The 22,023-nt window shown below is 42.7% G+C and overlaps 1 protein-coding gene across 9 annotated transcripts in view; it reads left to right on the forward strand.

The window, feature by feature from the left end:
* The window catches only part of trpm3 (transient receptor potential cation channel, subfamily M, member 3), a 59,782-nt gene that overhangs the window by 31,074 nt on the left and 6,685 nt on the right, over positions 1 to 22,023 (forward strand). The window contains exons 9-24 of one of the 9 annotated variants that reach the window (XM_037258509.1): positions 3,677 to 3,749; positions 5,560 to 5,660; positions 6,063 to 6,197; positions 6,272 to 6,322; positions 8,788 to 8,823; positions 8,963 to 9,103; positions 10,614 to 10,643; positions 12,159 to 12,451; positions 12,934 to 13,162; positions 14,433 to 14,636; positions 16,522 to 16,662; positions 17,983 to 18,111; positions 18,681 to 18,722; positions 18,804 to 18,932; positions 19,712 to 19,886; positions 20,637 to 20,765. In XM_037258509.1, the coding sequence (XP_037114404.1) occupies positions 3,677 to 3,749; positions 5,560 to 5,660; positions 6,063 to 6,197; positions 6,272 to 6,322; positions 8,788 to 8,823; positions 8,963 to 9,103; positions 10,614 to 10,643; positions 12,159 to 12,451; positions 12,934 to 13,162; positions 14,433 to 14,636; positions 16,522 to 16,662; positions 17,983 to 18,111; positions 18,681 to 18,722; positions 18,804 to 18,932; positions 19,712 to 19,886; positions 20,637 to 20,765 (2,038 nt within the window). Of the gene's footprint in view, positions 1 to 3,676; positions 3,750 to 5,559; positions 5,661 to 6,062; positions 6,198 to 6,271; positions 6,323 to 8,787; positions 8,824 to 8,962; positions 9,104 to 10,613; positions 10,644 to 12,158; positions 12,452 to 12,933; positions 13,163 to 14,432; positions 14,637 to 16,521; positions 16,663 to 17,982; positions 18,112 to 18,680; positions 18,933 to 19,711; positions 19,887 to 20,636; positions 20,766 to 22,023 lie in introns of all 9 variants that reach the window. The other 8 variants (XM_037258505.1, XM_037258507.1, XM_037258510.1 and 5 more) reach the window with 8 other exon arrangements.

The following is a 22,023-nucleotide window of genomic DNA, read 5'->3' on the forward strand; positions in this document are numbered from 1 at the left end:
ACTACTGTATAAATGTTCGCGAAGTGGTACTATTCATTAATTAAAATTTGAGCTGACATGAACTGCACGGTGAGGGTTTATACAAAGTTCAAGGTAAGACACACATCCTGTGGAGCGCACGTTGTCACACACATTCATCTCTCATTCATGACATAATAAAATAATAAATCATTCAATATATGAATAAATAAAATGCATACGACTATCTTTTAACACGCAAGCACAACACGTTAATGAATAAAAGAACTTCAGTCGATATTTATCGACAGCTTCCACTTTATTCCGCAGCGAGTCTCGAATCAATCGACGCTAGCCACAAGTGTAAGTTTGCCAATACAACTGGAATTAGTTTCACATAGAAACACTTCATCCTCATTTTGATTCAACTTTGTGTTCTAGTTCATTTGCAATTTGTCGTATTTGCAAAGTAGCAGGTTGGATGCCCGGCCGGCGTCTTGTAAGAGGATTGACGGCATCCTCAGCGGGCTTTCTCCAAAGCAGCCGGCTTGCCGACACAAATGCCACCAAGCGGAACAATGGCACGTGAATCATTCAGCAGAAGCAGCTGTAGAGTGCAGATAATTTCAAGCTGCACAATAATTACCACCGTCGCAATAACGCGCCGTAATTATGACAACGTACAGACTGAGGTGAATCGGCGGCCATATTGGTCACATTCTTTTTCCTTGTCTTCCATTGAAGTCACGCTATGAAGACGTTCATGTGGCATTCGGGAGTTTTTATGTATGTTGTTATTATGACTTCTGACAAAGCGTTCCCGTTATCTTGCCACTGTATTCATTTAAAAAGGACTTGTCTCACAGGACAAAGGCTGCGATCATTTCTCCTGTCCCATGCAGAGAGTCAGTAAAGGCCTAAATGGATTACGGTTGTCTCGGAGCCAGAAGGTTGTTGGCACTTTGCTGCTTGGCACTTCTCGGCCTCCGACAATTAGGTGTTGTGCCCAAGTGGACATGACCCGTTTTTGTCGTTCCAAAAAAATGAAGACATTACACACTGGTTCGGCAGTCTGAGTAATAACATTTCAGATTTGGAGACTAATCTCCACTAATGAAATATGTAAAACGTGCTAAGTATGAGCTTCACATATATGATGTGTAGGAGCGCACAAAATGGCGCCTTTTATTTTTTGCTTTAGAGCAACAGTTTTCCGTAGCCATTAAGCAAACATCAAAAAACTCTAAATGCACTTTTTTTTTTCTTTCTTTCCTGTGGCGCTTATGACCAAAAGTCTCATTAAGTATTCATGAGGTAGACCTTCTTCCCCCTCCCTCCCTTTAAATGTGACGTTATGCAAGTTGCTCAATGATATTTCCCATCTTGGCATGAATAATTGAGTGAAGAATCGCCCTTATATGTTTAATCCAAATGAAATATTCACGAGGAACAACCGTGTTCCGTCGGCCTCTCGACAAGAGAATCTAAGAATTAGTTGGAGAACAAAATGGTCACATAGGAGAAGAAGTCAAGGAAAATATGTGACTTTAAAAGAGGAAAACTGAGCTAGCACAATAAACTTTTGGAGGGGGAGGAGAACGAGATAAAGTTGCCGGCGAGACACTTTGTTATCAGATGGGCAGTTTATCTGTTTAAAAATGGATGAGGAGACAAACTTAGTTCACAAAATTCCTTTTTGGGCTGTCAAGCTGTGAATGATTATTTTCTTCTCACAATACATGTTCAAATATGTTACATATTTAAATTCACAGCCAGAATGTTTTTGCGTTGGTTGCCAAAATATGGAATGCCGTTCACATATGTGCATGTCGCATTCATCATGGCACAGCATTTTGCATCTTTTCTAATCAGCTTGACACACTCCAGCATGACCGTTTTCCCCTGATCCCCAAAGCGTGTAGCTTAGCAAGTATGAAGATGAGGGAATCCTCCACTCACAGGAAGATTGCTTTGCCTTGACATCCGTCTTTGCTCCTCTCTGCCTCCTTTGCCACACGCAGACTTCCTCTTTCCTCTCATCTCCGTCTTCCTTCAGAAATCGCTACGATTCAGCTCTTATCCTTTATTCTGGTCTGCTCAAAGGCAGACAAAACTGAGTCGGTATAATAATAATAATAATAAATTATAATATAATATAATATAATAATAATTATTATTATTAGAAAAATAAATACATTTATTATTATTATTATTATTATTATTATTATTATTATTATTATTATTATTATTATTATTATTATTATTTTCCAGTCGGAGGTACAATGAGGTATTGCAGAAAATGTCACATGCCATGATGGTCCGGGACCATCGAGTCTATTTTGAAGCGACTTCAAACGAAAGGCCTGATATGAAGCGAGCGTACAATCAGATAAGGTGGACATCACTTTGCATGTAGCAGATGTTGCTGCATCACGGGGGTCCTCGAAATCAGATTAGCAAGCTTGTACCTTCTAACAGGTTGCCTTGTTGCAAAAGATTTGCATTACGAGTGGAAGCACAAACACTCAGGGGTCACCCTGACGACGTGATTGGAAAAGGGAAAGAGAGAGGGAGAGACTGGGAGGAAGAGTGGAGGGGAATGGGAAGGGGTGGGATGATTCATGTTTGAGAAAGATGGTGGCTGGGAGAAGGCGCGGCGGTCAAGGTGAATACATCTGGGGGGGCCAAGATGATCTTCACTGATCGTGCTCTTTCCTAAATGACAACTTCATCCATCTTTTGTTCTGAAGGCAGCGAAATGCAAATTTTAACTGAGCTTTAATGAGCTGAGCTGGAGTCTGATGGAGTCATGTACTCACCATCTTTCCAATTCTTCTTTAATCCTGCAAACTGTGGATGATAATATTAAGGCAAAAAAGGAAATATTTTGCAGGCGGAGTGGCGCAATTACACGCAAGCGATGTGTGTCTTCTCATGAAGACCTCTAATCGATACCGTCACATCCCATTGCACTTTCATTTCACCTGGAAAAAGACCTTTTGATTGCGCAGCCGTGAATGTGTGTTGACGCACACACACACACACACACACACACACATATTGAAGTGCGCCCCTAATTAGTGATTACGTGACACAATCCGAAGGTATTACGTCGCGCCTCACTCCTCATTCCTCGCAGGGATGCGTCCGCATGTCATCAGCATACGCTGCTCCGATGATTAATGGGCCGAGATAATAGATACCATAAATCACCAATGAGGATGGGATTACTTTTTAAATATTTGTATGAAAACACACATCATTGGAGAAAGGACAAGTAGGGTTGGCCCGCATGATTGCCGCATTGGCCGAAAGAACGGCGAAGCAGCAGCGGCGGCGGCGAACGCCGGCCGATTCCCGGCGTGCTATGAAATGAAGCCATTAAAGATGGGAAGGGAGATGGGCTTGCGGGATTAGAGGAGTAACTCGTCAGCCATTCAGAACACGCTTCTTGGCTTTTTCAAGGTGCCTTCCACGCGTGAGCACATCATACGTACATGTACGTGCGCCTATGCCCACGTGCCAACACTTGTTTGTCAAATATCACCTCGAAGGAATAAAAGCGTGCCTCAAGACAAAGGAAGGGAATCATTTTCTCTTTTACTGCGGTGTCGGAAAAATGTGTTCATATTTTTATTTATTTATTATATTTATATACATTATTATATATATAATTTCTATATTTCTTTTCATTTCATATATTTTCTGTCCCTCCCAGATTACAGTCTTTCGAATGGGCTCCGAAGGTCATCAAGATATTGACCTTGCCATCCTCACCGCACTTCTAAAAGGTAAGCCCTAATATTGTTCATATTCAAAGATGAGCCTTGCAGGCTCATTTAACCTCAAGCAAAAACATCCGGCGATATGTTCAACCTTGATTCAGTAGCCGCGTATTGATTCGCCTAAGCAAATAAACAGGGATCGGTGTGTGTGTGTGTGTGTTGGGGGGGGGGGGGGGGCATTGGGAGTCCGACACACAACTGAACCATTCCCAATTGTTTCCCAAGGCCAATCTTCCCACACACACACACATAGGATCCATACTTTCGATTGGTGGCTCAGCTTCTCTGATTGATCACGGTTGCTCTGATGGTACAATCGGACTCTAATTGTGTCAGTAGCCCTTTTGGAGCATTCTCTCATTTGCACTTATGAATAGTTTGGAGCAGATTGGAATGTTAGACATCATTCTTGCAGATGCATCATTTGTTTGACTCACGCGGCGATTTGTGCCTTTATTGCCTTGCCTGTGAACAAACATTCTGTTATCTCCGTCACTCTTTCGTCCTGATTTCTAATACGTTTGTTTTCCCATTTCTTTATACGCCGGTGTTTTGAAAGTGGGATTTCATTAAAATCGTGCAGAGGAAGCACCAAAAAAAAAAAAAAGCCGCTCGAGAGTCATTTCACACACATTTTCTCTCTCCCGCACGGTGAATAAAAGTCGTGTGAAGGCTTTTAGTGCAAATTGAAATTCTGCCTCTGTCACATCCTGCATTTGAAAACGCTGGATTAGAACGTAGCAAACAAGAAGTTGTGAGATTTGACAACAAAGCAGACTTGAGGGAATAATTGACGTCCGATGTCTGAGGGTTGGCTCCATAAAGATTATTTGCCGCAATTTGGCCTCTACGGAGAAGCGCTATAAGATCACACGCTTTGAATAAAACAAGACCACGCTGCACTTTAATGCACACAAATCTCCAGTAAAGTGCTTATTAGCGAGCTTGTCCTCTTATTAGTGGAAACCGCAGCATGAGGCTCCAGTAATGCGTGTGCGGGCCTTCAAGTAGCGCCACTTTGTAGACTGATTATTCGATTGGACTCATTGAATATTCTTGTCTACATACTAAAAGATTATTAGGGTTTAATTCACAGACGACTGATTTTTTAAATGAGGCAGCTTAAAAAACTCAAATTATCATCTGAGCGGTCGACGTCAATTTTTTTTTCCCCGCTTAACTGTACGTTGCTTTGTTATTATTGTTATTTCTGCCTTCAATCCTAAATGAAATGTCTACTGGAAACTATTTCTGATTTGATTTTTATTAAGTATTTTATTATTATTTATTTAACGATTTATTATTTTATTATTATTATTTTTTTTATCCATTTTGATTCAATCTGCTGTTTTCATGGTGAATCAAATGATGAAAATATATTTCGGTAGATTCTCATTCATCCAAGTCATCGTAACAAGAGCGGCGTCTCCGTTTTTAAATGCAGAGGTGGGGATGTCTCCTCGGAGTCATCCTAATAGTGTTGTTGTTGTTGCCCAGAGTGGTTGGTGACCGAGTATCCTGCATACCAATTGGTCGTTCAGTCGCCTTGGTGGCAAAACAACTCATTAGAGCCTTTTTTCTTATTGGGGGTTGAATGAGACAATCTCTGGAAGGTGGGCTGTCAGGGAATTGTTATACAACTGCTGATGCCTCGGCTCTCCTTATCTGTTTCAAGATGCGAGCTTCAAGCTTCTTTAGTGTCATTATGCAAGACACAAAATTCAGACTACCATTACAGAGTTTTATAATTGCTTCTAGAAAGGACAACATATCCGAAAAGCAAACATGCATGTGATTCATCCTCCTCCTCCTCCAGGCGCCAACGCTTCAGCTCCTGACCAGTTGAGTTTGGCTCTGGCGTGGAACAGAGTCGACATTGCCCGGAGTCAGATCTTCATCTATGGACAACAGTGGCCTGTAAGATATTCACAGGGAGCCCTTGTTGCCTAAACTCTACCCCGAATTATTTAGCATGTGATAGTTTGGCTGAAAAGTTCGGTCACGTTAAACCATAGGTGTCAAACTCCAGGCCCGGGGGCTAGATACGGCCCGCCACATCATTTTATGTGGCCCGCAAAGACAAATTTTGCTTGGACTTTGTGTCATGACTAAAATTACAAATTGTCTTCACTTTTTAAGAATAGAGATATTGCTAGCAAGTTTTGTGACCATTCATACTTTTAAATTATTTGAACATGTTTTACTAGTCTGATTTCAAAACTAGTTATTCAGTCATAATGGCCCTCCCTCGGAGGGAAACTAAACCACAATGGCAAAAAATAAGTTTTACACCCCTGCATTAAACAAACGTCTCCTCAGGTTGGTTCCTTGGAGCAAGCCATGTTGGATGCCTTAGTTCTGGACCGGGTGGACTTTGTCAAGCTGCTGATTGAAAACGGAGTCAGTATGCATCGTTTCCTCACGTTATCCAGGCTAGAGGAGCTCTACAACACGGTAAGCTAATCGTTCACGTCGTCGACGCGCCGTTGCAGACAGTTTGTTACGTTTTCCTTCCTTTTTGATTGCAGAGGCACGGCCCGTCCAACACGCTTTACCACCTCGTCAGGGATGTCAAAAAGGTACGAGAATCACTTTTTGTCGCACAGTCTCTGGGAATGTTGGCTGGAATAGTCTTGTGTAGTCAAGACCACATGAAGCTTCTTTTGATTTGCCTTTCTTTGTATTTCTTGGTTTGGCTAGTCCTAGTTGCTCCTAACCCGCAAATAGAGGCCGGCCGGCCGGCCGGCTGTTTTCTTTCAGCCGGAGCTGCGTAGAGCTGTGCATGGCTCTCATCCCTCTGTCGACTTCCATTTACTCCTTCACTATTGACTCTGTTCTTTCTCGAAGGCACACACAGCACCATTGCAAACAAACGCCAGCGCGCATTAAACAGTCTTTTATTCGCAGACCTTTTGCAATTTGAGAAAACAGCTGTGGAACTGCTGCGAGGCTGAGAAGGAGTAACCTCATGTGTTTGTTTGTGTTGACAAGTGAAAATGCACAGTTTGCCACATTTGTCATTTCTTCCCTATGCATCGCAATCACGTTAATTTCATCGTGAAGATGATGAAATGTTTTCATTCACTTCTTGCAAGTTAAACCGTCGCCATTTGCATAATGTTTTTTTGTTTGTTGCGCACACAACTTGATTGGAACGTAGCCAAACCGAAATCTGAGCTTCACGGTCCGTCCGTGGCAATTTCGAGTGAGCCCTCATTTGGGAATTAACAGACGGGTCAAAATCAGCAGCGTTAGCATTAGCAGCGGTACATTAATTCAAGCGGTACTGATTGCGGTAGCCTTGCATCCTGCCTTGGGAGTTACGGAAAAGGTTGGATGCTGCAATCTTCAAACGTGACTCTGATGCGTAGAACCTTTTTGAACAACCCCACCTACACACGCATACAAATAAAGTGCATGGTGAGACATCCCTTTTTGAGCTCTTTAATACCCACAAGACACTATACCACAAGGGGGCACCAAAGGTCTAGCTAACAAAGAATTGTTGTAATCGGTGTCAATGAAGTATGTTGAAATGAGTCTGGACTGGTCTTGTTCTTCGCTAAGTTTAGCCAGGGTTGATAACAGAAGTTACGGAGAGTCTTTGCTGTTTCTGTCATACACGCCTCAAATGTGTTCAAAATCGCTCAATCGTTTTTTTTTTTTTGGGAAGGGTAATGTAAGAGTTTGAAATGATGCGGAACTACACTTGCATCTCTCTGACGTCAGATTTTAGCGCCTTCCCCGGATTGAGCGTTCGCGGCCGCTGTTTTCGTTCACCTCGGCAGGCTTTTAGATCCCGAAGCAGGTGTTCTTCTGGTAACTGTTGCTGAAGGTTGCTCTCGGGTGTAATGTGCTCCAATCATTACACGGTGGGAAAGCGCAGTCAGAAACAGACAGATTGGCTTTGTGGGCTGCAGCTGCTCAAGCAGAAATGGACTTTCCTGACGAGTAAATGAACAAAAGGTGGATCATGCTGGTTTGTCACCGTGCTTCCACATCTCAGCACGGAAAGTAACCTGCCTCTTTGACTTGTTGCTTTTGCGAGTACATGGCATCTTTATTCAATTATATTTAATAATAGAATATAAATATCACGGCACTTGTGTGTCTTCATGACACTCTTTCGAAACACTTGTCAAATAATGCCTGCAATTAAATATATTTCTCAGACTTTCTTCGTTACTTGAAACAGGTTGGGGAGCGATGAAATTTCTGGGAAAATATTCCAACGGATCACATTCTGGTCGACGACAGAAAAACAAAACGCGTCAATAATCAAGCCTTTGTCTGGCCTGGATCAGAAGCATTAGACCGCAGGTGTCAAACTCAAGGCCCGGGGCCCAGATACGGCCCGCCACCTCATTTTATGTGGCCCGCGAAGACAAATTCATGTCATTGCTAAAATTGCAAATTCTCTTTAAAAATCGTCTTTTTAAAATATAAGTTTTCACTAGTCTGATTTGAAAACAAATTGACAGTCTTAATGGCCCTCCGCAGGACCGCGATAAAAATGATTTTGACACCCCTGCATTAGACAATTCTCAAATTGTGCTTGATTGTCGCTATGTGTATACCTCGGCTAACTAAGCGGACATCCCTTGAGGGTAAGTGTTCCGTGATAATGAATGAAGCACCGTCGAGGGTTTATGTCGAGGGCAAACATCTTATCTTTAAATCCTCCTTCGTCTGTCCCTCTTTATATCAGCCGTCTCTTCCAGACTAACATTTTTTTCTCCCGCTTTAGTCCCTAAAAGAAAATGATTCAGCTTTTAAAATTAACCTCAAAAATCAATCATGCCCTTTAGACAGTTTGAGAATTTTCATCTAAGGCCAGACGTGGACATTTTGTCAATGTCTCGAGCCTTGCGAGACCAGCCCAGGTATTGGCACTCCTTCCAATGTAAAGCACGGACTTGTTGAAAAAACAATTTGGTGCCAAGCGCTGGAAGAGAGATCTCATGCGTCGTGTTTTGTGTTTCTCATTTCCCTTGCTCGTGCTTATCGTGCGTTCTACTCACTGACGCTGTGTGTTCTTTCCAAGCGAGAATATCCAGGGTTCAGTTGGATCTACTTCAAGGTGAATCCAATAATCACGTTTTCTTTCATAGCCAAACTCAGTTTGATGTGGATTTTTTTTGTGTTGTTGTTGCAGTGAGTGTGCACATTACTTGCCTCGCCAAGAAGTTGTTGCCCATTAACGCTGCGCACTTTTGCAGGGAAACCTGCCCCCAGACTACCGCATCAGCCTCATCGACATCGGACTGGTCATTGAGTACCTAATGGGCGGAGCTTATCGTTGTAACTACACCAGGAAGAGATTCAGGACTCTGTACCACAACCTTTTTGGACCCAAAAGGGTAAGCAAATTCATCTCATGTTTCTTTAACAGTCATTATTTTTATTTTAGATATAGGCAAAGCTTTTAGATATTTATATCTCTTTTTATAGTATATTTTAAATATATGTAAATATTGATATATTTATATCTATTTATATATATATGTATATTTATACATGAATATAATATATATTTATTTATATTTTTTTCACTACTTGAATCATTAATCTTCATAATTACAAATATATCCTATGAGCAAATTAACCCTGATAAGATGAATAATTTGGATGCATTGTATTTTAATCATGATATAATATGCAAAGCAGGGACTACAATATGTACTCCAGGGTAAAATGTAAAGTTCAGTGTTTCTTGCCACATGCCTGACTGGGCAGCAAGATCACGGCAACCTTAGCCCATAATTATGCAGGCAGTAGAAGTTTTATTCGCGTTTTCGCTGCTTTCGGCGCACAAATCGGAATTTCCATTCTTTTAAACGGAGATAGATGTGATATGTTTTCAAATTAGCCTTATCTGTTCATTTTAACGTGTAACTTTGGAGAGTCAATGTTATCATTGACGCGGATGCTAACAACCTGAAGGCTGTCCAGTCTGGTGCACTGATAGCCACAAGAAAGCTCTAATCTGTTGTCGCTGTCAATGATTAGCCCATCCACGTTATTTTCTAGCTGGGATTCTGATGTAAGGTTAATTAAGGTCAAACTATTACAGACTACCGTTTTCTATTGATGCTGTGTGTGTCATTGAACTCACATTGATATTGATTGTAAGTGTTGTCGATGCAGCCAGTACCACTCATCTCACTTGCCCGTTAGAAACCACTTAGCAAAAGACTCATTACCCGCTCCTGTGCACCTTATAGTTGGCTTTTTTTTTTTTTTTTTTGGCCACCCCATGCACACCTTCATTATGAGCAGTCCATTCCTCTTCAATTGGGTTCTTGCATTCGACATGGGTGTGATGATAAAAGAAATATCACAATGTCTTCATTTTGCTTCATGGTCCGCCGTACGTGTGCGCGTGCGTTGTCATATGCTTGTTTATCTATTTGCATGTCTCCAATGGAAGCAACAAAAGCAGCTTGACGGAGGAAGATGGAGTAATGCAAAGCTATTTTGATGGCGAGGGAATCCGTTTCTTATTTTGCCTTTTTCGACGCCAGCAAAAGCTGTGATCGCAATCACACGCTCATACGCACGCACATAAACACATGTTGAAAAAAAAAAAGAACAACGCCCTTAAATAGATGCAGATATCACCCGCCCCCAAGGAAACCATGCCTATTTTTACCAACTGGGATGATAGCTCATGAATGCATAATGCAAACATGGCCTTGTTTTTAGTACAGATACACAGTACGCTGTACTAAAGCCACCGCTCTGCTTCAAGAGAGGTTGTAGCTGTGCACATACGTAGCATCCTGTCTTTCCACCAGCAACACATTGCTCCATGAAAATACATCCCAAAAGATGTTGTTCAGTCTGTTCATGTTCTTGTTGCTTTTTTAGCCCAAAGCCTTGAAACTGCTGGGGATGGAGGTGAGTGTTGCCATCATGGTCATTCCTTCACCGCCCGTCCTCCACTTCCTCCTTCCCCTCCTCTAAAATGTTCTTCCAAATACGTGCTGGTCTGTGTTTTGTCCCTCGGTCAGTCAGTGTCTTCTTTTTTCCAAAATAATCATCACTGTTTTGTGGCTCCCGACTGTTTAAATGTGTCAGTCATGTCTGTGGAGCCTCTTCTCACAAGAGTTTTTAGTAGGATTTCATACGAAAAGTAATACACTGTACTTAGCAGAGGTGGGCAAATACTGACGAAGGACAATACCCTCCTACGGTGCTTAATTTATAAAAAAAAAAAACTTGTTTTAAAACTATGCCAAAATACAGTATAAAATTTACCTCTGAAGTTGCATAAAACCTTTGATTTACTGTACAATGCTGCGCTAGCCATTAGCATACTGGAGAATATCTTTCCATGTTTACTTTAATGTTTTGGAGGTCATTTATGTTTATACATATTTATTATTTATTACATATATTTATGATTTTTCTCGATAATTTGACATTTTTTTATGTTAAAGTCTTAATGAGTCGTAATTTTCATTGGCGGCATTTCATCACCAAGCAGCACAGTTGTCAGATGTGTGCCTGCTAGCTAGGGCAGTTTAGGTTAAAGGGTGGGTGAACTTTTTGTGCTGAAGAACCAGAGGAAGGCCAGGTCATTTCTAGATGAGTATTTTAAAAAAAGTTCAAGCAGAGAATCCTTTCCGCCCAGCTCCTCCAGAGGGATTCCAATGTTTTATCAAGCTAGCTAGGAGCCGTAGACGTAGGTCTAAAAACATGTATCCGCTACAGTCAATAAAAGATTGACTACGATGACAGTTTGCCCCTTGAACTAATAGCGTCCCAAAATGGTTAGAGTAGATCAGTTCTCACTTTTGTGAAACTTTCTACTAAATTCTTGTGAGAACACATTTGTCTGAGCTCACAGTTTCCCCGAACTGAATGAGCAATGACTGACGTCATGTGTGATTCCGCACTGTGTAGTAGCTGCAGTTTTCTGTGAATCATGGATTTAAAAAGAAAAAACATGCATGATGTTTTGTCTATTCTCTTCACGTGTGCCTGTCAATGTCGCTAAACCAAAACATGATACCTTGTTATGTTAGCTGACTGCATTACAGGCTATTCATTGGCCAGGTTTTGTTTCAAAGCATGTAGAATATCTAGAGTGCTACAGCTAGCCACTAGATATTTACAGTTGAGCATTAATCTTACGCAAATGACAATTTTTGAAATCAAAAATCCATCATGTGCTAGGCTCTAGCTAGCAGTGTCAGTCCAGAGACAGGAATACACTACCCAAGAGACCTTTTCAGACACAAGGAGGGCAAATGAGATTTTGAACACGTCATTTTCATTCATATGCAAAATTGAACGTGGTCAGGGCCGCCACATTTGCTCTTCAGATTGATGGTAATGAGCATCATCCGTACTCTACATAGCTATCTCTCTTCTCCTCCCCTCCTGTCACATGTCACGGATCCCCCCCAGGATGACATGCCGATCCGTAGGGGCCGCCAGAAAACCACGCGCAAACGAGAGGAGGAGGTGGACATCGATTTGGACGATCCCGAAATCAACCACTTCCCTTTCCCCTTCCACGAGCTGATGGTGTGGGCCGTGCTGATGAAGCGGCAGAAGATGGCGCTCTTCTTTTGGCAACACGGCGAAGAGGCCATGGCCAAAGCCTTGGTGGCGTGCAAACTGTGTAAGGCCATGGCGCACGAGGCTTCCGAGAACGACATGGTGGACGACATCTCGCAGGAGCTCAACCACAACTCCAGGTGGGCGCGACAGACCCGTCTTTATAAAATTAAAAATTTAAATAATTTTTAAAAAAAAAAGAAGAATAAATGTGTGGCTGCAGAAGAACTGAAAAAGGGAAATTTGAGGGGGTGGGGGACTTCATTATGTAATTATGACTGTCATTTAAGTTTTAAACTCGGCGGAACTCTATTGCAACATACTGAGATGTTTCTATTTTGCCAATCTCATATTGCTAAATAAGGCACCATACTGATGAAAACGTCTCTCAGCATGATGTCGTGTGTGTCTACTTGAGCCATTTTTATGTGCCGTTGACTTTTGTTTTAGTCCTCTCTCTTGTGTGATGGCGTTTTTATGCAAATCTAATTTCGAATGTGGAGCAGATGGTCAGTGATGCCTGGACCAGTTTCATGTAATCCTTACATGTCGTGACAAGGCACAACAATCCCTCTGTTCGTGTCTTTATGCGGGCGCTTATGTTCCGCATACTATTTCCTAGAGAGTTTGGCCAGCTGGCTGTGGAACTTCTGGACCAGTCCTATAAACAGGACGAGCAGATGGCCATGAAGCTCCTGACGTATGAGCTGAAGAACTGGAGCAACGCCACCTGCCTGCAGCTGGCGGTAGCGGCCAAGCATCGCGATTTCATCGCCCACACTTGCAGTCAGATGTTGCTGACCGACATGTGGATGGGACGTCTGCGCATGCGGAAGAACTCGGGACTCAAGGTAAGGGAAATAATCATTTATGGACCCTTGAGGTAATAGTCCAACACTTAAGAGCATAATGAGTCGAATCAGCCGCAAGCTGTGAATCTTCTGCCGTTACTTTTAATCCTGCTGATTCTTTTCTGAAGCCACGAGCAATGAAAGAGTTGACCTTAATTACTAGCAAACCGTCAAACCCTGTCCCATATATTTTGGAGCTTTCGCTTTGGGGCCGCGGACACGTATTCACTTTGACTGCCTACTCAATATTTGCATAAATCTCCACTTTGAGGTGAAAATGTAACTGGGCACTTTTTCTGTTAGTTTTTCTGTCTAATGGGTGAAAAAGACACTTGGAGGGAAATGTTTCGACTTCCAGATGTCCTGCGGTAACAATTTTCATTTTGACAAGCAGTCGGTTTCTGGGTTGCTAGGGGTGCAGTCAGCGGGGGGGGGGGTCGCACCCTGTCTCGGTTTAGCCTCCCGGAGCAGGAGGCACCGGGGAACGCTTCAAGTATTCTTTGACCTTTGAGTGTACTGCCAAGGCTCACGGGAGCGGAAAGAGACTGTAAGCACGCCACAAGTGGAACAAACAAGATGCCGTGCCCTCGGGGTGTCGTGACATCTCGCAAATAACGCTGTCCAAATAATGCGCATGTCGCGAACGTTATCACCACGACGGTGAGCATCCATTCTCAAAACTCGAACTCATCACCGCAGGCTAGGAACACCATCAAGGAGTTGACACTATCGATTTCAACACCATGTTCAAGTCTGACGTCTTTTGATTCGCTTGACTAATGACAGACGCCTGGAAGTCGTACTGGAGCGAAATGAATGATTTGCCCTCCTTCGGATTGACGGTCAGGCACGTCGCTGGGTCGGCAATAGTCGACTTTGTATTTGGCCGCGTTGCCGGGCCTTAACGACTCACGTCTCGGTAATGTCGCCTTGAGAGTGTGTTGCTTGCCGCTGGCAACATATCGCCATTAAGATCCTCGTTGCCATGCTTACAAATGACCATTGAGTGTTCCGTGCATTAAAAAGTGCTACGACCGATTACGAGAGCTGCTTCCGGCATCTTCCATCCATCTTCTTTGCCGTTTGAAAGTGTTTTCAGAGCACTGTAGTGAATCCGCAAAGCTTCCTCGGACGACGGCCTCGACGGCGGCCCCGACCCAGTTTACGTATCACACGATGATCAATGCCGCATATCCTAACGACCGCATCGCTGCTTGTGAAAGCGCTCGTTTCCATCACATCTGTCACGGCTCCCCCCCCTCCCCAACAGGTCATCTTGGGCCTGCTCCTGCCGCCGTCTATCCTGAGCCTGGAGTTCAAGAACAAAGATGAGATGTCGTACATGCCCCAGGACCAGGAGGCCTACTTACAGGAAAAGGAGGAAGAAGAGCCCGAGAAGCCCGTCAAGGAGAAGGAGGAAGAAGACATGGAGTTCACAGTAAGATCTTACTGTGAGGCGCAGTACAACTCCGTGGTGAGAGAACCCACCTCAGCCCTGCATCTCAGAACCTACACACGATTCTCATAGTCATGTCCAAAAAAACAAGGGCAGTTTGATTCTGCCGGAAATGACAATTTGTTGCGCACACACGCTGACAAATCTCCAAACGCACACAACACGGCCAAGCTTCCCGTTCTTCGTTGTCTAAGCCAAGACGTTGGAGTTGTAGCGTCTCTTGTGGGTTTTCCTCGTGAATGTTTCTCCTTCCGTCGATATCCTCCTCCCCGCCTCTTGTTCTCGTTCAATCCCCATCCTGTACCGCCCCCCCTCTCCTTCCCTCCCTCTTTCCAAGATGAGGTACTGTACAACGCTAGCCGATAGCCGCCTGTCACGCTCACCACGGCGGGCCGCTCCGCATGCGGGCTGCCGAGCATGGGCCGGCCCAGAATATGCATTGATGTTTCCCGTGCGTGCCTGCCGCTGCACATCTGAAATCATCCAGAGTCTGAGCGAGCACCTTCTCACAGCCATTGACGTCTATAAAAGACTTGGATGCCGGGGCAGCACTTGGACCTTTTCCCAGTTCAATCTAATCAGTTGAGGAGATATATCAGGATCCGGTTTGCGCACTAAAATCAAGAGTGGCAATTGATTTGTAATTCGCAACCTGGATCTTATATTGTCCTTTTAACTGATTGCATTGAAGTTGAGCACTTCAGCACCACGCTCTTTCCCTCATCCGCATTCAGCTCAGCCAGCAAGCCGGCACAAAGAGACACGCACGCTAGCACATGTGACTCAAGAAGAAACAAAATGGATTTTTGCCCAATTCGGTGTACGAGCCGTAGAGCAAAATACGTCCGTTTAAAAGGAAATGAGCTGTGTTTTCGTCGTGGACGTGACCTATGTGTAAGAGGCCTGCAGTTAGAGGACACATTTGCAATTTTGTCCCGGCTTGTGACTGTGCAAATGCACCGCTAAGAATTTATTCCGATCAAGTATATAAACCAAATAGAACGGCTGTATAAAACAAATATCCGCCAAAAATGTTCAGTTTCATCCTGATTATTACTTACAAAAAGTCACACTAAAACCAAATTATAGGAAGTGCTTTCTCAAATGTATTTTTATTTTTATAAAACGGCCGACCAATAGTTTCTTTGGCTCCAAAAAAAAAAAAAAAAGCTTTCCCAAGCGCATTCTTTGACACCCCGCCGATGTTCTCAAATGACGCCGTCGCTCAACACGCAGACCGGTTATCAAAATGTTTCATACAGCTGTTGTATTGGATTGCGTAAGATTGTGTGGGTGTACCTAACAAAGTGCCCATTGAGTGATATATCAATTCCAAAGATATAAACTCTCTCAAAGTCCTGCTGTTGCTTTCACATGATAAGATTGGGGCGTGAACCCTCTCTCATGGATTTAGGAATTGTGTCCCAGATAAAAAGCAGTTTTCAATGTCTTCCTTTTCTGTCCTCTCTTTCTGTCTTCTCCTTGTCCCCTCTGGTCCGTCTTGTTGTCTGAGACACAATCCATGAGTGTGCGTCCGTGTGTCATTGTGTGTCACCAGCATTCGCTCACCTCAACACTCACCTCAAACACACATTTCACATTTTGGAATGAAGACATTGCTTGTGCTTGCTTTTTTTGGATTTGGCAGAATGATAAATGATGAGGTTTGTGTACTTGCCTAGAAAGTAACCCTTTATTCTCTTTGTGTGTTTATTCTCTTCTTTTTCGTCTTCAACACACCCCATCCACCCTCTTTCCTTCGACATGCTTGTCTTCCCTCCTCCTCGGCCGCATTGCATTTTCCTCCCACTCTCTTCATCCCTTTATCCTTCCCTCCCTCCCTCCCTCCTCGCCGCCCACGTTGCTCCTTGTGGGGTTCCCGTGCCTCCCCCTCCCCCACCAGGCGATGTTGGGGAAGGTAGCCACGGAGACGTCCAGAAAGAAGGACGTCGAGGAGGTTCAGAAACGTCACCGCCTCATCCCCATGGGACGCAAGATCTACGAGTTTTATAACGCTCCCATCGTCAAGTTCTGGTTCCATACGGTCAGTTTGTGGTCCAGCACAAATGTACTCTGTGCTTCCACCATCACCAATGATCTCCTCACTCCAGCTGACACAAAGTCATTTTCCATCCACATCCTCCTTGACCCAAGTGTGACCTTTGACACCATCTTACACACAATAGACTTGGCTTCATCCACATCGGACCGCACTCCGTTCATTCATTTAAAGTCTCTCCCTCGTCACTTCCGGTGTGCCCCAGGGCTCTGTCCTGGAGCCCCTGCTCATCATCTACCTAAGTGTCACTTTTCATAAATTTGATATTCTCCTTCATTGCAGATGGCACCTGGCTGTAAACAAATCAAAACAAAAATAACATGATTTCAAGTGTTTTGAGTGATTATGTGTGCCTTTTGGGTGCACTTAATGGCCTAATGTGCTGATTATATTCTTGCCGATATCACACGAATTAGCTTCCATTAACTTTCCTTGGAGAGACGTCACTGTTTATGCTTCTCCTTTTATCTCATTTCCCGCCTCTGGTTATTTACCTTCCTCTGATTCCTTTTGTATACTTTATTAATGTGGTCTTCTTTGGCTTACCGTTATTGTTGTACTCTCCTTAGCACAGTTTACATAGCTCTTTTTACCAGTTTAATTTGGGGTTGAATTATAGCATGTCTAAAAACGAAAAAATATTTCATGGTTACCTTTTTACTCCCGCATAAGACCTAACTTCTGATTTGAATACCATTTCCTCTGGTCTGCGCGGTGATGAGCTACAGTCCACATTACAAGTGCCGTAGAAATCAAATCAGTCAGTCGATGACTGATGTTAATAGGCGCAGCCTCGGGAGATGCGTAATGGACATTTTCAGGCCAAGCGTGCAGGTAGAGTGGTGAGATGTCTCGACATCAAATCTCTATTTTGGGGGATAGTGTCACTCGGTTGGTGAGCAGTCATTAAAATAAGTGTCACAGTTAGCGGTTGATGCTGCGGGCCCATCACACTCTCATCACGTTCTACTCTTTTGAATTGTTCGCATACCAATTGCTAGCATGTTTATATCAATTATCGTTAGAAATAGCGACTAATTACAGGACAGGATAAATTGGTCCCAGCACATTCTCTACTCAGCAGTCTGTCTTGGCGCTTTTATAACCCAGGCTGCTGACTTGCTATATTTTTGCATATCAACTGTTAGCATGTTAGCAGTTTATCAAATGTAATGAGAAATATACCCTAATACAGAGCAAGACGTTAATCCCATACATGCCCTAACATTTTCTCTGTTCAGATTACTGCTTGCTAGTTTAAGAGTGAGAATTTGATCATTTATCAGCATTTTCTTTGCTTTCCAGATGGCCTACGTGGGCTACCTAATGTTATTCAACTACATTGTCCTGGTAAAGATGGATCTGCAGCCTTCGCCGCAAGAGTGGATCGTCATCGCTTACATCTTCACTAACGGCATTGAGAAGATGAGAGAGGTACTCATTGAAAAGACACATGTCAAGTCAAGTTTATTTGTATAGCCCTAAATCACAAGCAGTCTCAAAGGGCTTCACATAGACAAAAATTTACAATTATTCTCAAAGCATCCCCTGATCTCAAGCACAATTACAGTATGCACAAATAATCACATGTATCATAAACCAAATGGGGTCATGATGCTCTTTCGGACAGTTGGTAAAATCAACAGAAAGATGAAAAATGAACACTATGTAGATTAATGAGACTACGGCGTGTTAGGTTGTGACCTGCTTGTGCTGTAAATGTATGAAAAGCATTCATCAATTTGTCACATCCATTTTTCCTGAACTGTGCCTTTGAATAGGTGAGCTTACACTGCCCTCTACCGGCAGTTAATCTGCCATTTATTTTCAGACTGATGCAATGTGGTTACTGTCCACTGCCTGCAAAGTTGTAACGTAAACCACAAAATGTTTGCCTCGTGTCTTCGCCTGACATTAACGTATTTACCTTTTTTCTTGACCCATTTCAGCATTCTCTTCTGGTCTTCCTTCCCAGCTCTAATTCTTCTCCAACCCTCTTCTAGATCCTTATGTCAGAGCCAGGGAAGTTGTTACAAAAGGTCAAGGTGTGGCTTCAGGAGTATTGGAACATCACAGACCTCATGGCCATCCTGATATTTTCTGTCGGCATGGTTCTGCGTCTCCAGGAGCCCCCGCTCATGAACTATGGACGGGTCATCTATTGCGTCAACATCATCTACTGGTACATCCGGCTGCTCGACATCTTTGGTGTCAACAAGTACCTGGGTCCCTATGTGATGATGATTGGCAAGATGGTGAGATGTAGCTGGAGCGTGAACTCCTTTTGTGTTACGTGGCTCGCCAATTTCCTTTCATTTCTGAATGCTAATAGAGCCTTGAAAGCCACTTTTACACAATGTTCCCTCCCGACGACCATTTCAGGCCAGCGTGGGTAGAATGTGACGGGCAAACGTATTTTCCCGCAACTCCGCATGATGGGCTGAGATGGAAAATATGGTGGTAGTGTAATTATAGCCTAAGTTTGCTGTTTGATTAGGTAAAGGGCACAACTTTTCAAGACAAAGTTCCAAAGGCCAGCATGTGATGTATTTTTGTTTTTTTTTGAGGTGGTAATGTGGGTTGCTCTCTCTCTTTGATGACAATCAGCAATTAGAGAGGGAATGGCCTAACTTGTCCAGGTAATTGCCTGTGATGTTGTGGCTGCCTTCAAATCGAAGCGCTTCAGAGGGAAACAAGCTCGAATGCACGCAGCCTTCTGAATCCATCAGAGTCATAATTAGTAGGACTTTTGGCATACACAAAGATAATGGGTTGATATTTAGAAAGAAAAATGTTCTTAACCTTCCTCGTGGAATGTTTTCATTTTGGATTTGTTATGGTTATTAATTCTGTGGTTTAATTTTGAGTTATCAACCAAGAATCCGTGTCCAATGAGAAAGATCAAGTGGGCAATCGTGAATTAGTCAAACAGTTTCACTGTGAGCTCTTTTTTTTTTTTTTTTTGTTCTTCCCTCTTCTTTGTGAGCCACCTGGGTCCTTTGATACTAACTCTCCTCTTCGCCCCTTCCGTCAGATGATCGACATGATGTACTTTGTGATCATCATGTTGGTGGTGCTCATGAGCTTTGGGGTGGCACGGCAGGCCATCCTCAACCCCAATGAAGACCCCTCTTGGATGCTGGCACGCAACATCTTCTTCATGCCGTACTGGATGATCTATGGCGAGGTGTTTGCTGACCAGATTGACCGTAAGTTCACCACCAAGAGCACTTGACAGCAGAGGTAAAAAAAAATATATTTCCCCCAGAGCTGAATTTGACGAGGGTTCGACCTATAAAAATAGTGCTTGACTGTTTGTGGAGGGAAAGAATCATATGCTGTTTTCTGTGCCATAAATTGCATTTTCTACTACATCAGTCTTTCATTTTGGTACTAATTTGCCTTAGGCTTCAATTGTTAACGTCACCTTAGAGCAGGGATGGGCAACTTAAATGTTGGAGGGGGCCACGAAAGTTAAGAACAAAATAACCACCATTTTTTTTTTCCTCCTTATTCTTGATATATGTTCTGCATATCATTCCAAATCAACCCAAAAAAATAGTAGGCCTATTCATGTTGGAGCAATAGTGCAGTATAAGAACTGAGTAATCGCAACTAAGATGTGTCTGCCATCTAGTGGTCATTGGTGATATTGCAACTTAAAACCACAGTTCGCAGTTCAGCATTTGCGGATTTGCTGATATATATATATATATATTGTTTTTTGCAATATTTTTTTATGTTTGAGATTTTATTTCTGGAATTTCCCTCCATTTTACGTAGCCCGCCAGTTGCCCATCCCGGCTGTAGAAAAACATGAACCCGTACTGTACTGTAGTATAGACTGTGTTTGGTCTGTATGTGTGTTGTTTCTTTTGTGAATATGTTTGCTTGTCCATTACGGGAGGAGTGGCCCAAAGAGAAGAGATCTGAAATAATGTTTTCATTCTGTGTTTCAGATATTCATAGTAGGAAGTTACAGCACAGGCTGAATGAAAAACTCTGGCTGGTCGAAAATTACTTACGAACTCTCGGAACCTGGCGTAGTAGTGGTGCATCCCACATTGCCCAGTGCTCTCAGAATTCCAGTAAATCTCCTCAATATAGATTGACTCATGATGACATTGACCGTAAATTCACTGCCCCTTGCTTCATCATCCTCACTTGACCTCCACGCCATGCCCACTTTTGCCACTAGAGGCCGCAAGTGTGCATGCGACACCACACACACGGTTGAAGTTGCCTCTGGTGCCTTGGGTCAGCTACTCTATAAAATCCAGGTGGTCCTCAACGAATGTGACATCATTTGTAATATGAATATTAGAGTACAACAAACTGAATCCAAATAATAATAATAAAAAAAGTAATAAAAAAAATAATAATTAAATTAATAAAAAAAGTGCATGATCAAAAATTTGTAACATACTTGGGTTTTATTATAAATCTTTCAAAGGTACTGATTTAATTTGTCTTTTATTTTTGTATTTTTTCGTATTGTATTTTATTTATTTTTTATATTAATAAAGATAGAAAAATAAGAGTATTAGCTAGTGGACTGTAAGAATATTCAACTTGGTACACGTCTTGTTAAAAAACAATTTGAATGAGAATTGGTGAAGTTATTAGACTGCAAAATGATGTCCGTTTTTTTGGGGCTACCCTGAATTATACCAGATTTGAATACACAATGTATATATTTTTCATGTTTGGTCCACTTGTAGTTTGACCGAAGGCTACCTGCTGTCTGCAACTTAACCTTCACTGGCAGCCTTTTTGTCGTTATTAAACGGCAGTAAAAAAAATTAAATAAAACGTTTGTCATTTATTTTATTTTTTTCCATTTTAACAGCAAGGGCAACTATTGAAGTTTAAACTTGCGATAGTCCCTTGATGTTTCTTGCTCTCACTTCCGTCACTAGAAAAAGCTTGACTCTAAAAAATACCATTGCCTGTCACACGAGCCACATCTCACCTTCCTTTACTGCTGACTCAGCATCAACCAGACCCACCCCCCCCCCAAAAAAAAAAAAAAAGAGACGCATAATAAGCAACTCAGTGCATCATAATCAGCCACCAGTCATCATGTGTAAACTGTTTTTTCATGTGGTTCAGTTGTCAGAGTTGTTAATTTTGAGCGTACAAATTTTAAAAACAGACAATTACTTCACTTCTCTGTCTTTGGGCTGCATTGTGTGAACAATTGACGAGCATGACCAGAATGAATCCGAAAAAGGCAAACAAGCCAAGAACCGATGCTGAATGTTCCGCTGGTAATCCGCAGCAACTGAACCATCACGGATGGAAAAAACACAGAATGTATCTTACATACATTCCAAAGCTAGCGAA

The sequence above is a fragment of the Syngnathus acus genome, chromosome 9 (genome assembly GCF_901709675.1).
Source record: "Syngnathus acus chromosome 9, fSynAcu1.2, whole genome shotgun sequence".
Lineage (NCBI taxonomy): Eukaryota > Metazoa > Chordata > Actinopteri > Syngnathiformes > Syngnathidae > Syngnathus > Syngnathus acus.